General features: G+C 44.8%; 5 protein-coding genes across 5 annotated transcripts; 3 read left to right on the forward strand and 2 right to left on the reverse strand.

Annotated features, from left to right (window-relative positions):
• Nucleotides 1-1,079: 1,079 nt before the first annotated feature.
• Nucleotides 1,080-1,909, reverse strand: PHALS_13842 (uncharacterized protein; the record flags this gene model as incomplete). Its single annotated transcript, XM_024730024.1, has 7 exons — nt 1,080-1,099; nt 1,168-1,236; nt 1,371-1,436; nt 1,536-1,611; nt 1,682-1,700; nt 1,769-1,819; nt 1,896-1,909. The coding sequence occupies 7 exons, from the start codon at nt 1,907-1,909 to the stop codon at nt 1,080-1,082; spliced, it is 315 nt and encodes a 104-aa protein (XP_024571442.1).
• A 190-nt stretch (nt 1,910-2,099) lies between these two features.
• Nucleotides 2,100-3,659, forward strand: PHALS_13843 (uncharacterized protein; the record flags this gene model as incomplete). Its single annotated transcript, XM_024715667.1, has 2 exons — nt 2,100-2,504; nt 2,571-3,659. The coding sequence occupies 2 exons, from the start codon at nt 2,100-2,102 to the stop codon at nt 3,657-3,659; spliced, it is 1,494 nt and encodes a 497-aa protein (XP_024571443.1).
• A 161-nt stretch (nt 3,660-3,820) lies between these two features.
• PHALS_13844 (TELOMERIC REPEAT BINDING PROTEIN) lies at nt 3,821-5,409 on the forward strand (the record flags this gene model as incomplete). Its single annotated transcript, XM_024716778.1, has 6 exons — nt 3,821-4,032; nt 4,116-4,236; nt 4,293-4,589; nt 4,654-4,848; nt 5,129-5,198; nt 5,276-5,409. The coding sequence occupies 6 exons, from the start codon at nt 3,821-3,823 to the stop codon at nt 5,407-5,409; spliced, it is 1,029 nt and encodes a 342-aa protein (XP_024571444.1).
• A 7,579-nt stretch (nt 5,410-12,988) lies between these two features.
• Nucleotides 12,989-15,139, forward strand: PHALS_13845 (camk protein kinase; the record flags this gene model as incomplete). Its single annotated transcript, XM_024717889.1, has 2 exons — nt 12,989-13,083; nt 13,153-15,139. The coding sequence occupies 2 exons, from the start codon at nt 12,989-12,991 to the stop codon at nt 15,137-15,139; spliced, it is 2,082 nt and encodes a 693-aa protein (XP_024571445.1).
• Nucleotides 15,140-15,301: 162 nt separating this feature from the next.
• Nucleotides 15,302-17,250, reverse strand: PHALS_13846 (exodeoxyribonuclease iii; the record flags this gene model as incomplete). The annotated part of the gene is made up of 7 exons (XM_024719000.1): nt 15,302-15,412; nt 15,495-16,029; nt 16,094-16,194; nt 16,268-16,513; nt 16,578-16,775; nt 16,854-17,014; nt 17,079-17,250. The coding sequence occupies 7 exons, from the start codon at nt 17,248-17,250 to the stop codon at nt 15,302-15,304; spliced, it is 1,524 nt and encodes a 507-aa protein (XP_024571446.1).
• Nucleotides 17,251-17,335: the final 85 nt, after the last annotated feature.

Genomic DNA, 17,335 nt, shown 5'->3' on the forward strand with positions numbered 1-17,335 from the left:
GCGGCAATGGCTTCTCACACATCTAAAATTTCTGTTTCGTGGAATTGGCTAAATTGCTTGTTGGCAATTAACAAGCTTGATAACCAGCCCAGGCCATCAGCTCAAGACACAATTTGCTCTGTTCTTGGTGCCATTCGCATGTACATGAGTCATAAATACATTGTGGATAGGGCTGTATTGGTGTTGATTCGTATAAACCAAAAGCTTCCACATCAGGTCGTCATACACATTGATGCTGCTGAAATATTACTGGCCTGTCTGAAAAAATATGCCAACGATGAATCAATAGTCACGAGCTGTGTGAAGCTAGTAAGATGCTTGGATCCTGGCCCTGCCTCATTATTCAAATGCTCAAGTCAGCTAATAACAGCGGAGACTGCTACTCTGATCCTGCGAGTGTGTAAGACATTCCCAGCAAATGCTTTAATCTCTGATTGGTGCTCGAAGCTGGTGCACCACCTGGTTCTGTCCTTCCAACTGCAACCCAATTCAGAACAATTAATTATCGGGGTTGCACTGCAAACACAAAGCGAGCTGTTGACGACCATTGTTCCTATCGCATTTGATCTATTGAATCATCGTTTAATCCAGGAAAATAATCAATTGCTAGAATCTCTTTTAGTGTTTCTCAGACGTCTTACAACAGACGAACAAATGCGGGATGCTGCTGAAAAACTACAGATGGTTCAGGAATTGCAGCAGACTATAAATCGTATAAGACACAGTAATTTCAGTGTAGTGTTGATAGAACTGGCTGTCGATAGCATCTTCAATCTGGCTTGCTCAGATCGAAGGATTGATCAAGGGTGGAAGGAAATATTGCTGTGGCTTGTAGACCTGGCTGAGTGTATTCACAACATCGCAGCGAACAGAGACGGAGCTTGCATGGAGAAGCTCATTAGTTTACTGAAAAAACTTGTTATTGACAATGCAAACAGCAAACTTATTTCACCCAAGGAGTCGTCCACCCTTTTAAAGCTGTTGTCACACATGGGTGTAAACTATTCGATGGAGCGAACTCTCTATGGATTACTTTGTGCATTGTGTAAGGACGTCGCATGTGCCCAAGTTTTGGTAGTTTATGACGCCATTCCAATCACTGCAGAACGAATCATCTGTCACGTTAGAGACATCGAAACCTTATTGAGCAGCTTATCGTTTCTCAACATTTTGTTCGTGAATTGCGGTGCGACTTATTCTGCGTTGCTAGATGAAAGCGTGTTTGAAGCATTGGACCTGGTTATCCAAACATATCCGGAAAGATCAGGAAGTCAAATTTATAGCATTGCCAGCGCCACACTTGACAAGCTGACACCATCACATCACAACTCGACACACACAATGTCTTCCAATGAGTTGAAGTCATTAACCCGAATTTCCGACTCGGATAAACCATTCTACGATTTGCTTTGCAAAGGGGCGAAGTTTCGAGTGCTCTGGGAAGCCAGACCCAGGATAGTTGAAACCATTCGGATACAGTTAGCAACAAATGCACATTATCTCCTTTTTCAGCGAAAATTACCGGGTCAACTAACCGAAGTTGAGCGCATATTCGTGAGTCAGCTCTTGGTGTGCCCGCAGCGTTCTCTCAACCCAGACAGCCCCACTTCGCTATTGAAGAAAAAATTTACTCAGTCATTGATGTATAAAAATTTTGAAGGAGGCCATGTACTACGCTTACGAGTCCGTGATGAAAATGTCTTCATAAAGACCAAATGTATTCGCGAGAGAGTTCATTGGGATCAGGCACTTCAATGGCTTGTTTCACATCGAATGACCACGTTGCCTATTCGCTTCCAAACTAAGCCCTCTTTTGAAACTTAATGCAAACAATTTTAGATCACAATCTAATTTTGCCGTGTTTGAGTACCTATCAGCCTATTATAGTTTCTTACTTGTCAGGCTTCATGGACCGTGGCCGTCGAGCTGAACCGTATAGCAATGCTACAATCTGGACTCGAGAGGTTGCCAGAAATCTAGCTGGCCACCTAACTAGAGTGTCCAAAGCTCATAGTTGCATTGACACAAGGTCTTCAAAATCGACACGTCTTCCTCGATTTCACCTCTCATATGAACAGAAAAGATCTGTGACGAACTCTATGAATAAATTACAACCTCTTGAAGAAGTAACTCGAAACCTACGTCTAATCGCCAACGATGAGCCGGAAAGTATTGGAAACGAAAGCTTGCATGAAGAAACAACGAATAAATCTGTAAATTTTGGTTTAGAAAACAATTGGCGACACAAGCATCTAGCATACAAGCGCAACTTTGGTAATTTATGTCGAGTATGGAATAACCCTCACGATAATATCAATGCGGATAACTCTAGGCTCGCTCAGATACAACCAGTCGTACTCTCGGTAAAACGTTCAAACGGCAATGTAAATTCTAGCGGGGAGAGCTCAAATGAACCTCTACCAGCTCGAAATATCTCGAGACACCACACTCAGCCTGATTACCACAAACGACAAGAGCAACGGAAAATATGGAAAGAAAATCAGGTAGGCATATTATTGCTGGAGGACAAAGCTGTGTTTAACTTTTAAGCTCCGTGTACGTGCTCGAAGGCCCTAATCAAGCGTTTGCAAAGTACCAAAACAACATTTAATACTAAGGAATGGGAGAAGGATGACAAAAGGTCCCAAGAATTTCTTAAGAATCAGGAGAGAAGACGACAAGTGCTTCAACACGAATTGCGCAGAGCTCAAAAATCGCCGGAAGCGCTTTTGCGCTCTGAACCGCTCAAGAGTTATTGTTCCAACCATATCAAGACATGTTGTGTCACTTCTGCAATTGATGGATTCGGGGAACCGAGTGTTCAAGATTTGGGACACCGCAATTTAAACAGGAAAGTTCGGATAAAGAAGCGGGATATCATTAATAAAAAATTACAGCATGAAAGTACCGAGAAGAGCTGGCGAGTGCACGACCAAAAGTCGATGCTTCTACGTACGGGAAATGACGAAGAACTACATTCGGCCAAGGCAATCATCGCTGATGGAGAGGCAAGCGCCGTGCATACTGCTTTTGTACCGCAAACTGAAAACGAAAAGATGCGATTTGCATTGCTATGCGAAGAAAGTCGAAGCTTGAGCACGAATAGCTCGGAACAGAGTGATATGTTGGGCTTTGAAACCAGTAATCGGAATGTGATGGGTCTTTATGGAGCATTTTCACCTGGAGCTGAGTTAGAAGCAGTGTTGAATGCGGTTGAAGTGAGCGATAAAGACCTTCACAGCGGTCCACCAAGCACAGCGATTGCTGCAGAAATGGGGAATATGTGTGGCTTGAATCAATGCGAAAGTTGTATCACTGATTTTCTGAGTTGTGATTTAGCATTATCCGGTGGCGCTGAAACTGATAAAGTCTCGGCACCTGAGTCGCTGGAGCAAACACAAACACTGCCAGATAATCAAGAAAAGGAAGCAAGCTACAATGGTAATTACTTCGATAACGATCGTATTCCATCTGCCAGAGCAACGGAAAGAAAGCAGAATAAGCACGAAATAAACGGAGCACCAAGACCGGACAATGAAGCTGATGTAAAGAACGAGGATGAAGCCCATAAAAAATATAAATATAGGGATGAAAAAAGTGTGGAATACCAGGAAGAAAGCATGGACGATGAAGAGTACTCCCATGACGGTTTTGAGTAGGAAATTTGAAAATTAGTCCAGCGAGACTATTTGCTGTTGGCTATTGAAACTTAATTGTGACTGTGATGACAACGCCCACGTCCACGCGCTCGTCCACCAGCTCCGTTACGTCATCGGGGCGGCGACGCACGGAGCAATCACTTCATAATATTATCGATCTTATGACGTCGAGCACGCTTAAGCACTCACAAACGAGTGGCAACGGCGTTATTGCCCGCTCGAGGCAGCTGGACTTTAGTATCATCGACAGCGCTGTGGATGCAGAGGAGAAAGAACAGATAGATGGTAGGACTATCCACGATAGTTTACAGGTCAAATATGTGGAAGAAAAAGTGACCGAACAGGAGGGAAAGCATACGGATCGACCGGGAAGGTGAGTAATATGCATAAATGTTTATAAAACCTGTCAATACCTGACTACGACGATAGTGAACGGCTTGGCACTCTGTTTTGTAGTGCTGAAGAAGGAATCTGCTCGCAACTCGGAGTACACAAGCATGGCCCTGGCAAGTGGGAAAGGATTATTCTTGACAGCAAAAATGATTTCTCGAGTTACGGGACAGATGTGGATCTGAAGGTTTAGTATTTGTCACGTTCAGAGGCACATAAATTCGACACTTATGTGTAATGCAGGGTAAATGGGTGAACTTGACTACCATTTCGGGACAAAAGCGGCAAAAGACATCGACCGTTACGAAATCACTCATTAATTCTTTATGGGAGACCGATGCAGCTGAGTCATCGAAACACGCTCCGACCGCAGCCTGCCGACGTCCTGCTGATAAAATTGCGGGTATCAAGGCCCGTACTGTGATCGAGAAGAATAGCCGAGAAGGCGTTGCTGACTCAAAATTGCTTAGCACGAGTGATCCTGACCAAGTAGCGGGGTCTGTCACGCTAAAGATTGCCACTGATAAATCTTTTCCCGAGGTGCTTTTACTATCTAAGAGCATTTCGTTTTGGCTTTTTACTGATCTTTATCAACGATGCGCAGCTTATCGAAGTTGACGTGAACCTAGATATATGCAAGAATGTTGCTTCTTTTAAAAAGCAACTTTGGTCAAGCATTTTGTCAGACGCTCCACCTGATTTACATGCTCAACTAATCGGCCTCAAGTCCCGCGTTTTGCTGACAGACGATGAGCTTTTGACGCGATGCATCGCGGCAAATGGTGTAGAGTTTTTCCTTGTATTTGATGAAAACTTGTGTAATTAGGGTCATCATATTTTGCCTCTTGCTTTCCATAAATGTACACTAGAATTTCCATATTTATCGCATTTTGTGTGAAGTCTATTTTTTTTGCTATGACAATGTCATTACCATTGCGAAAATGTCTTCACCAAACATGCAGTGATGGCTTTTATTGTGGATGAATATGGGACAGCCTGACGTGTTGCTTTTTTGTCAAAAGCAGATGTCTACAAGAAAAAGTGTAAGAATCTTGTTTTGCGTTAATGTTCCTGTACAGGTTGGTTACGACTTGCTTCAGTTTTACAGAACGCTGAATAATAGTTATGTTGAAAAACTTCACTTATTGGGTCAGTGCAAAAAAACTTACATCTTAAGTGAATTAAATCATATGACTACCCTGTTCTCCAACTATGTGATTCCATAGCAAAGGAAGTCAGCTTATCCACGATCCATAAAAAGAATCCGTTTATGCTAGCGGACAATTCGTCTATAACAGAATCTTTATGCAAAGAAGACACAAACTCTGATCTACATGAAGGTGAGATTGTAATTAACTGAGTGATTTGTGGTTAAGGCTTTGGTATGCTATTTAACTCTCGAGAGTATAAAATCGACCGATTCCTTGACTGTGCTCCAAACGTTTTCGGCTTTGACTGTTGTCTGACACTTTCAGTCATCTACAACAGTGACTATTTGTATTCATTGAAATTACAACTCATGGCAGGCGTCGAGGAAGAAAGGCAATGTGAAAGGCCTCTGTTCCCGACCAGATACCGTAGGCTTTCACAGCGTACTCAAAGCTTCTTTACTTGCGGGAGCCACATCAGCTCCGCAGCTGCGGCCAGCATTACCAACATCATAGCCGACACTGTCGACGCCTGATATTAGTGGGACTAGACATCATCTGCAAATTATCAAGTCCTACAAATGACATAGTGTTAGCGTAGCTTTCTCTTCACCTTGCACCTGTGAATAGTCATCGTATATCTTCTACATATAAATGTATCAGCGAGTTGATACAAATTTAGACTTGGTAGGTGAGTATCTTTTTGTTTATCAGTGGCATTTCCAGCTTGTTTTCCATCATTTTTTCGATTATAAGGACAGCTCATAGGCAAACACGTTACGGTGATCACTTCGAGATGCCTCTAAAAACAGATACTATAAAAGTGCTGAGGACACAACCGTGCGCCAAGCTTTCGCAAATGGTTGAGCACGAATTAAGCAATGCGGCTCACGTATAGATAGATTCTATTCCTTTTGTTATCAGAACTGCTACCACCTCCTCAGCGACGCACTGATCTCTTCTTAAAATTGAATTATTCGCAGTAGGAAACACATGTCTTAAGTAAAGGATCAGCCGGAATTTGAAACCAAAACTCATCGAAAAGCTTAAGGGATTGAGCTATCACAAATTTTGTAGACGTTACGCAGTCTTTTCGAATCTTGAATATGGCAAATGTATAATCAGTAGTGCAGGTGTATATGTACAGTGGTGCCAATAATGATTCGAAGGATCAGAAGCTCGTTCAGCTACTGCGCTACACCTACATCTCGATAAGGCTAACACGCCAAGCACATATCAGTATCACTCTCCCTTCTTTACTCGATGAATAGGGATGACCCACTTTTACGTAGCACGGCTATTTGGCCGGTGGATTCACAAGAGCTATTATCAGTATGGGGACTAGTTGTGCCAAAAGCGTAATAAGCGCAGGCACTCCGAAGTACAGGTAGTGGAGTGAGACTCCGAGAGCAGTGAACGCTCGTGCGCTCAAATTTGCTAAATGATTATCAAGAAAGTCGAAATTCCCAGCTAAAATCTTGATCTAACCCTCAAAGTAGATAAAATAAATGACTTTCAGACCTTCGTTTCGGTACCATACGGCTGGTGGGTCCAGCTCTGCGTACTAGCAAGCGAGAACACTGAAAATAATGTTCCTTTAAGCGAGGTTTCGCTGCACCTAGAAGCACTAGCGGTCAATCCAACAACTAATACACGCTAAGACATTTTTTCAGAAGGAAAATATCATGTTACGTCGATCTATATGTCCTAAAACGTTGTCCAAACGCTATAAGATGTGCTGTAAAAAGCTTCAGAGTCGTCTCAATCACTTATCTGCAAATGCACGCCTAGCGCTGTGGAGGAAGCTGCGTTGTTAAGTATCAAAGCCTTCGGTTGCAAAGTCGGAGCAAATTTTTCTGTAAAACGAAAGGTTAAGGCAGCCAAGAGTTCCTTTGCTTTGGTAAGAGCAACATCTTGTTATACTCGAAACTGAACACTAACCTGCTGTAGGTTCGTAAATATAGCATGCTTATCCTATAAACTACTCTAGCGACAAAAATTTCGCCGTCAAAAATGACTCACTTCGAACGGTCAAATTCTGAAGCCACCATAAACTGTGAAAAGATGTAGGGACTATGCTAAAGATTGAGAGCGCTTGTTACCAGAAATGATGGTGTACCCTCTTACAGAAAAAGTAATGGCTGACGTGGTTTACGAATAGGTGCGGAACGCAACGAAACTTATTGTGCCCACCAACTTTTTTGAGAAAGCGGTGAGGTATCCAAGGAGTTTTTTGGCCAGAGTGAATCTATGAGTCACGACCTGTCTCTTGCGGCCTAGCCGAGAGTCATAATGCAGAACAATGCTTCAAGGATGGAACGCCGGCTACCGTCTACCTTTCGTCTGCACGAGTTGTGCACTTTGTGCCCGTTTTCTACGGCGGTAAGAGTTATGACATTCACCACGGAGCTCATGACGATGGTTAGCTTGTTACTATGCTCTGGACTTGGAACAGCAAACCAAACTTGCCTGTTTGCAGACCGTATCACTACAGAAGCACATGGAAATTTGATCGAGTGCAAATATAATATATTTAGTCAGAATCTACCCGCAGTGATATTACACGCTTGTATGCAAACATTTAGCTCAGCTTTGCGAGCAACCCGCGCTCGAAAGTATCTTAAGGAAATCTAAATTCACCACTCCACTGGAATACCGTTTGTCGCTGGTACTAAGCGGTTAGATAAATACGTACCTACCCAAGGAACCTGTATCTGGCACTTGACGTTGGCGCAGCTGAAAGAAATATCTAACATTATTCGGGTGCTGAGTAAAAAAAAAACGTCGTCTCACCCGCTTACCGTCTTTAAAGGCTACATTCATTGCAGCAGAAGTCCGAGTAGAGCGTCCTTTAATGCTGCACATTGGTAACACAACAGCACAACTTGTACGTTTAGATCTACAACCCTGCTCATGTCTATGAGACTCTGGGTACTACCTACAAGATCTAAAATCGGTTAGTATTTGCTACCGTGAAGCACATTTCGCTGCATGACCATGGGAAGGTAAGACGGAAAATGTGCCGCAAGCGGTAGCATCGCCAGGGCATTCGTGTCAAAGTTAGATACTAAACTCAATGATCTTTTAAAATGCAGATATGTTATCTACGTCGTAAGATTGTGATGGCAGCCCTGGTGACCTTTCTTGGGAGCTCCTTGCTAATCATGCAGGACTGGTGGAAAACGTCATTTTTGTGGCTAGCTGTCGTGCATTCTCTCAGCACATGGATTTTTTTTCAATAGTCTCGACGTGCATGCAATAATGATTTGGCCATCTTTTGATTGTTATGTCTAAGCTATTCAATTTCTGCCTTGAGTTGCTCTCCTGCTTTATACTATATATATGAATATACACAATTTCTGATTCGTTAGACGGCAATACATGGTGCTGAGTCCAATTACTCTTCCTTTTTAATGATGCTGGTATTTGCGCCTTGCCCAGTTCTATGTTCATGTGGCCCTCGTTGTAGGCTACCACCACACATCATCGCATCTTAGGTTGGTGGTAATACATCAGGGCTTCGGAAGCAACCAATCGCTACAACAATGCAACATCGACCTCATACGATACTTTCCTTCCAATGCCTTCAGCAGTGCAACACTTAATACATCCGGCCTGGACGCCGCACGCCGTGAAAGCGCGTCACGATATGATGGCCGGACTTTCAATTTACCTCGGTGATATTTTTGATCGAGAATGATCTTCCAACGAGAGTGGTAAGACGACGAAGGTGCGTTGCAACGACGCGTGACCGGCATAGATCACGAATAATTTGAAGCCATGCAGACGTACCCTGAACTTGGTAAGAACATGCTTCAAAGCGATCCGCTTCTTAGTCAAATCGCTTTGCGCCAGACGAAAAATTGATTTATCGCTTACACTTCTGTCATCAATTTGGCTCGCATCCCCTTGAGTACTGACTTTGTACGATGTCCGCCTCTTTGAGTGCACTCATGTCCATTGGTATTGGACCGACACTTTTGCCGGCTTTGGAGTTGGACCATACAACAACATGCTTTTGGCTATAGTCTGCTAAAAGTGCGGTCAGATTATTTCCTTCAGCGATGAGCGAAATCGGCATTGAACTTCTTCACAAGATATCTGTGAGCATTGCCACATGATGTTTTCAGACTGATTTGCGATACAGACTACAAGTTATACCATAAGCATGCAGATTAAATTAGCGCAATGGGTTCGTTTGTGTTTTCTCGACTCTAGGCTTGAATTGGCAAGACGAATAGTCTCTCACAGTCGCCGATAATCTTGCATTAAGTAAGCTTTGCCTTAACGAGTCCGCGTTTACGCACGCAGGACAATTTCGTATATTCCACACATCAGCAAAAACGAGAGTCTTTATGAAAATAACACTAAGATTGTTGTGCCATTCCATTAATCAACTGCACTTTACTCAAGGAGCCCTGAGTGCTCTAGCAGGCGACAATGAGGTCAAACTGTTGCCTGAACAGGGGCCATTGGCGTGTTACGCAGTATTTGGTTCCGCAACCAGGTCGATCTCAAGACGCACACCTCGGTCCGGAGGCACGACCGACGACGGGTCTTTGAAGATGACGTCTTGAAATTCCTTTACCAAAGAATAGTACGGTAACGAGGGATTCTTCAGGATCAAAGATCCACTTCGTGCGGTCAGCACCTTATCTGTGTCCTCCGGAACAGTTTCATCCAGAAGTGACGACGAGTTGATCTCCTCTTGGTCGTATAATGACCACTTCAGCTGAGAAGTCTAGCTCAAGAAGATCATCTACTGCAGGAATAGCCTCGAGGGTGACGTAGCAGTCTTCATCTCCCGTCATACCGTTGACGAGGGTGTATAGCTGTGCGCGATCGGCTACGATAGACACACCCTGAGTCAGGGTCGATGCCCTGCGTCTTTCAGATTATATACGGCGGCGCCATTGCCTCTCCCCGGAGATTTTGTGCGTCGTCGAGACCGGTCGGATAACGCACTTAGCGTCATCCAGTGCCCCCACTTCCAGCTTCATCGGAGCCTTGATGTTATTCACAACATCCGACGACGTGGTGTTAGTTCCGCAGTCTTCGTCCATTGGGATAACGTGTCACTCCACGCGCATAAAAAGGGCCTTGCTCAGGATGCCTCGGACCTCGTCCGACCATGCCATTCTCGGCACACAGCAACTGCTTCGTAATGTGAGCAGAGCTCATTAGGCTACGTGCCACTCCACGTGCATCACTGGGGCCTCGCCCTCGATACTTCAGACAGTGACACAATCCCCGTCGCTACTCGAGCAGTGACGATGTCACTCAACCGCGCTTTCCGCGCGTCAGCATACAGCTGACTTCTTTCAATCCTGGAGCGTCGAACATAATTGTCCGACGCCCCGGAATCGATCAGGATCGTCCATGGGTTCTCAAAGCTCTCGACGGTCGTATTTACGACCAGCAAGCCCGACTTGCATACACGTTCCGTGTTCAGGAGCACGGAGCTCTTCGAGGCTGGGTTCTGCTGCCCAATATCTGTTTGACGCTCAACAGAACTCACTTCTTCCCCAGTAAGGCGCCCGCGCCTTGGGTGCTTTTGTTTTTCCGGTTCAAACCAGACTGGTGAGAAGCGAGACGTCGGTTCGATAAATCTTGACACGCCTTGCGCAGGGAACAGCTAGTCCAACGGTGACGGGTGTCTTCACAGACAAAAAATCGTCGGATGTTCAAACGTTGTTCGGCAGCTCGGCGCTCTCCCTCATAGCTGAGATGCATTGACTCAGTCCCGCTCGACGAGCTCTGAGGGTGTGCATTCCAACCAAGTCGAGCCGACTTAAAGACATTTTTGGCATTCAATGCCACATTCGACGTTAGAAGATTCCGGCCACGCCAATGCGGCAGCCCTTCGTAAAGACGGTCACTGTGACAGCCTCGGGGAGAAGATCGGCTGCAATCCCCCACAATGAGAGCTCGCAACTTTTGGACAAAGGTTTAAATCTCTTGTTGCTCTGTCGGGCGGCAAGGAAACGCGATCGCACGCGATATGGCTGGTTAGGCAGCGGGAACACTCGTAACAGCTGCAATATCAGCTCCGTCTAGTAGGAAACGCTGCTTCAACCGAAGTGCCGCAGGTCAGTGCCTATTCTCGTGCTCGACTCCCGAGCTTGAAGATAATTAGCGCCATTGGTTGCTGCTAGTTCTGGAGCATGGCAGATGCCATAGCCATATCAGCCTCTCTCACCCAGAGCAGAAAATTTTCTCCGTCTTTACCTCGAAGGTCTGAACGCTCACCATGAGCGGCCTAGATCAGGAGAAGTCATCCGTCGCCGACCATGGCGTCATGGACGCAGTCGAAGCCGACATCTTCCACCGAGGGTGCTCTAGTTGAGCATTTCATAACTTGAAAACGCCTCTGGGCGCGCACATATCGCCTCAGGTCCTTGCGAAGCAAAGTGTTACACGCCCTCAGGGCCAAGCAAGGACATCAACTTCTTAAGCCCTTCTTGCATGCCCTGGGGCAAATAGGAGAATCACTTCATCCTCACATAGGATCAGTCCTAACGACCCACGTGTAGATTGACTACGACTGTTACAAAGTGCAGCGGTGCTGCCGTAGCTTTTGCTTAAAGGGAAGATAACATAAGGTCACCGACCTTACGTATTAAATTAGAACCGGGATGAGTGTAGCGGATCGCCTTCAAGAGTACCCTCAACCATAACTCAAGGCAAATATACCCTTACAAATTCCAAACTGTGTGTATCAGTTTTATTTGCGGCAAAGCCACCTATATCTATATCTCTAGGATTTCCTAATTAGAAGTTATACCTAATTAATATGCATAACTCGTTGCAGCTTGGGTACCGAATATGTAGTGATAGCACAATACATATAATACGCAATTCTTGACACGCAAGTTATAGTTATGCTTTGGTTGCTTCTACAATATCAGTTCCGGCAACATAGGGAGCTTGACTTACCTACAAGAAGTGACCCGCACACACTATAGAGATTTCTTTAATAGAGACCAGTATACACAGATTCCAGTAGGAGTTACTGAAAAATTCGTCGGAGTTTGAGCACATTTATATATGTACTTCTAACGCTCATGTCGATGGTAAATCGATATGCTGTGCTACAATTCGACGGTCCGAATTAACAAAACAAAGTACGTTAACTCAGTACTTAATATGTGTGAGAGACAGAGCAGGCGGCTACTTGACTCACACTCGTCATCGCCATTGTCCCATCCACCAATCGTATGTGTCCACGTGTATACCATTGGCCTTCCAATATTTATAAATAATGTTCTAAACTTTATTCACACTCGTAACTCAAGCGATCAGCTTACTTTCTTGATACCGATGTTCACACAGATGTTTTTTTAGTGAAATCATCAAATTTTCATTATGATGTCGTTAGAAATGCAAGAAGCGAGTGATACTGCAATACATTGCAAGAAAACTTCTTGAACTCGTTAGTGAATCGACACTTGGTAAAAATATCAAGCCGTACCGGTCATTATTTGGTTTGCACATGCTCTACGCCAACTTCCGATAAACATTTGTCTACTCTTAGAATTTTCTTGTGCCTCTTTCTATTGGGCAAAATTCTATTCTATCAATTTTTTAGTGCAAAACCGCCGGCTCTATTGGCCCAAGTGCTATGATGTGGCGTACCTCGCATCAGCTGTTGTTGAGTCGCACCGTCCTCACGGAGAAGCAGCGCACAGCGGTATTAGCTGAGAAGCCGCAGCGAGTTGTAAGGACCTCCTCACTTTTGCTACGTCCATACGGCAAGAAGACGTGTTTATTGAAAAGTTTGACAGAGCCGAGATGACAGGTGATGGCGGCATACTTCTGCCGCACAACGTTTTCGCAAAGCTGCCGTCGTACAATCCTTTTGTTGGCACCTTCCATCACGCTCCAAGGTGTGTCCTTCTTGTTTAGAGCTGTATTATATTGTTAAGATTGGTAAATAAATTTTTATGCTCGTGAAGCGCTGGTAATCGCGGCGCCGTCTACTTCTCGAGCGACATCGTCGACATGGCGGAGCTTGAGGAGCGCAAAAAGTTTCGCCACCATCCGCTTACTGGAATTTTTCACTCGCTCCCTGGATACTATGACCCTTTGCACAAGCTGGCGTCCTGTCGTCGTGTCATGACGGCAGAGGGAATCTACTCCGACACCGAGTCTCTACGCTCCTTCGTAGCGATGGACATCACGGATAGCGAGGACTTTGCGTCTCTTCAGCAGCCGTCACACATGAGTCGTATGTACAGTGACTCAAGGTGCACGTCTAACAATGAACTTCTGACGCGGCCTCGTCGCTTTAGTGACGGAGACGCTGACCCGTTTTTTAATGGCAACAAAGGTGGCTCCCCCGTAAACAAAATGGATGAATATCACGATGATTCTACAGACAGTGATGTGAGTGATGAGCTTGTCGCTTTGGAACGTCAAGTAGCGCCTCGTTCTCTGCCACTCAATATTCTTTCAGTAACCAGCAAATTCGATGTTCCGCCTCCTGTTGGCAGCTTGCCACCTCGACGTACGCCGTACAAAAAGTTGAGGATGTCCTCTATTTCCTCTTCCGCAAGCGCTGATTGTGAAGCTGTAATGACAGGGAGAATGTTTGATGCATCGAAGTTCGAGCGCGCAGAGCTCGGTAAATCAGCAGGTTGTGCAGAAATGACAGATGGGTTCATTTCGACGGGTAAAGGAATTTTTAGGAAAGTTGGTTTTCGGCCGTTGCTACATGAGCAGCCGACTAGTAGTGCCAAGAATACGCTCAGATCTTCAACAAAGTTAAGAATTCAACGCTCTGTGAGTGAGGGAAGCTCGAATGATGATACTTACGACGAATATACTCAGGCAGCACCTCGCATCCCAGCAAATCCATTCGTGGCTAGACGTCTAAACGACGGCGATGAGCTGCGGATTATGGCAATACACCGCACTGGTTGTCGCGACTCTATGGCGCTCAAGGACGACCATAGTGGAAGTGACAGCGAGGATGACTCGAATCATCCAAAGCCGTATTTCATACATGAAAAGGCTGTGACGGAGCAGTATGAATTGGTTGGCAAAGACCAGCTGGGAGATGGCTCTTACGCTGTGGTAAAGCCTGCAATTCGTCGTGTAAACGGAAAAGAGGTCGCTATCAAGCAGATTCACAAGCGATACTTGCGCGATGAGGCTGCCAAGAATGCAGTGAGTCGTGAGATTGAGATCCATTTGCGCTTGCGTCACAAACACATTGTACGTCTATATGAGGTCTACGAGACTTCCGATTTCCTGTATCTGGTTATGGCAAAAGCAACGAAAGGAAATTTGATGTCGTTGATGCAGAGGAAGCGTTTGCTACCTGAAGCACTTTGTGGAAAGTTATCGCAACAAATTGTTCGTGCTGTGCTATTTCTGCATGATATGGGTGTGCTTCACTGCGATTTAAAGCCTGACAATATTTTGCTCAGTGATGCCAAGATGGCAAATCAAGAACCAGGCGACATTTCTCCAAATATGCGCCGTAACTCCCCTCCGAAGTCAAATATGGATCCTCATGCTGACGTCAAGGTTAACGATTATCATGTAGAACTGTGCGACTTTGGGCTGTCTGTGAAAGTGCCGGATGTTCGTTTTTTCAAGCTTACTGGTGACGTTCACAAGGTTCCTTTCACGGGAGTCACTGGAACCGCTGGCTACATTGCCCCTGAATTGCTGCTGCAACAGTCGTACGGCAAACCAGTGGATATGTGGTCTGTAGGTATAATTATCTTTGAAATGCTGACCGGATACAAACCATTTTATCCGCCGCACACTTGCATCCAGGAAGACGCAAATTTCTCAGACCGAGTGTGGAAGACAATAAGCACTGATGCTAAGGACTTGGTTCAGCGTCTTCTCGAGCGAGATCCAGCTAAGCGGCTAACGGCTGCAGAAGCTCTTGCACACTCTTGGTTTGAGTCAGCCATGTTCGCGATTTAGATTAAATGAGTAACACATTTTGGTGAATAACACATGCAAAAAATATCTATGCCAAAAGAAAGCAACGAACTTGATTTACAGTAGACTGAGTGGTTGTTAAATTAATATTTCACATACATGTCGAATCAATGCCTGATACGAGAAATATATTTCTGCTACTTTTTACTGCAGGTTAATACTACTTTTCGCGTTAGCTGGACTTGGGTTCTTAATACTTTTGCTATCAGCCCACTTGAAAAAATCGCACCTCGCATCAGGATTTTTTTTCTCACCCTATGAAGAAAGCGGACAATCTCAGCTAAAAAAGTAAAATTTGCATAGGTGTAAATGTCTAGAATAAATTACGTCAACTTACCACTGGTTTGGTGCAGACATAAAACTTACGACCGCGATTATCATTTGCTTTTATAACTGATCGAAGCACAGTCGGTTGACCGCATTTGCACAATGGTACTTGAGGAGGTCGACCATTTAGCACATTTGCCCATTCTTCCTTCGGTTTCTCAAATGCCGCCTTCTTCGAAATTCGTACTACCTCACAATAATTCGCAGCCAAATTTTCTCTCCAGCATTCCTTGCGCTTTGCAGAAGATTTATTTTTGCTTCCTGTATGACTCAAAAACGAAGTTATAAATTGCTGACCACGATTAGTCCTTTTCGGGTTCAAATAACCAGCTAGGGGGCGCAATTGACCTTCAGAGTCATTCATATTGTGACCCCGAACGACAAAAGATCTGATACTTTGTTGTGTTCCTGAAAACTCTACAAAATGTTTAGCGCACAGTGCTGCAGTTTTTCTATCATTGTAAGTCCTTGAGTCAGCTTTTAAGTCCACTGTGCACGACATTATCACTGGACAATGATCGGACCCAAGACGCTCTACATCAATACTATGATTACACAGAATATGGGAATGGATATCATTGCTAAGATGTAATGTTGTCAGTGACATACCTGCATGATGTTACAAAATTAAGAAACGCTACATCTGTTAATATATAGTCGATTCGGCTTCCATAGTTTGTTTGGCGTGCTCGTGTTTGCGTGTTCCAGCACTTACGTCGAGCAATGCTTGTTAGCGCTTTAAAAATCTTCTCAAGAACATGTAACCGTATAAGACCCGCGTACCGTAAAAGCCTTAGTCTTGTGAGGATGAAAATACCGAAAGGTATCAACTAGCTTATGCGAGCAACCTCCATCAACAGTTGTGTCGCTACCTGGCTCTGAGGGTAACACTTCCTGCCGCTCATTTGGTACCGCAACAAAAGAGTCCATCCACTTTCTACATGGATGGTCGCTGAAGGCTAGGCCGCTGGCTTGATGTGCGTGTGGTTCGCAATGATCGATATCTCGGTGGGCAATGTTGATATCACCCTAAATGTAGCAACAGAAAAGTAAGTTTGTTGCACTTGCAACAATAGCCTGTGCGGTTTCATACCACGACAATAACGTGCTTGTTGGCTGCTCGTAAAGACATAACTCGGTCTTGCAGCAGTGCATGAAAGTGGAGCTTATAATCGAGACGATCTGCGGATGCAAGTGCTGGGCAATACGTATTGAGCAGTACAAAAGCCTGGTGGTCGGTGATGACACACCGCCCCTCAGCCTCTAGATTTTTGACTAATCCTGATGGAAGCTAGCAAACGTAGCAACCAGCGCCGCACATATTCAATGATAACGCACTCATAATTGACGAATCAATGTTGACGATTACCTCGTTGTGCAGCGATCCGACATGCCCAACACTGTCCTTAGTCTGCCAAAGTCCTGTAAGGCCTTCATCAGCAGCTACTGTAGGCAATGTGCTTCTAACAAAGGTGACTACGCCCGAGTATCCCCCACGATATCGGCAAAAGGAGTAGAATGCATCAAATCCTGGCATAAACCGAATATGTTAAGTTCCAAGTACAGATTAGCGCAACAGAATTCGTGTACTCACCCGGTGGCCGCACATGCTCCTCATTCAATTCCGAGCGCGTCAGCTTCGTTTCTTGCAAACAAATAATGTCCGCATTAAGATCCGACAGAAATTCAGGTAAAGTCTGCTTTAGACGCTGTAGCACTGCACGTAGCCCGTTGACGTTCCAGGTTACAAGTCTTAATTGCTTCATCTTTTTGGTATGGCACTTCACAATTTGAGCTAGGTCGACTATTTGATCATCATAAAATTATAAAGTTCTGTTTTTTAAAATACAT

Source organism: Plasmopara halstedii, assembly GCF_900000015.1.
Source record: "Plasmopara halstedii genome assembly, contig: Scaffold_7, whole genome shotgun sequence".
Taxonomy (NCBI): domain Eukaryota; phylum Oomycota; class Peronosporomycetes; order Peronosporales; family Peronosporaceae; genus Plasmopara; species Plasmopara halstedii.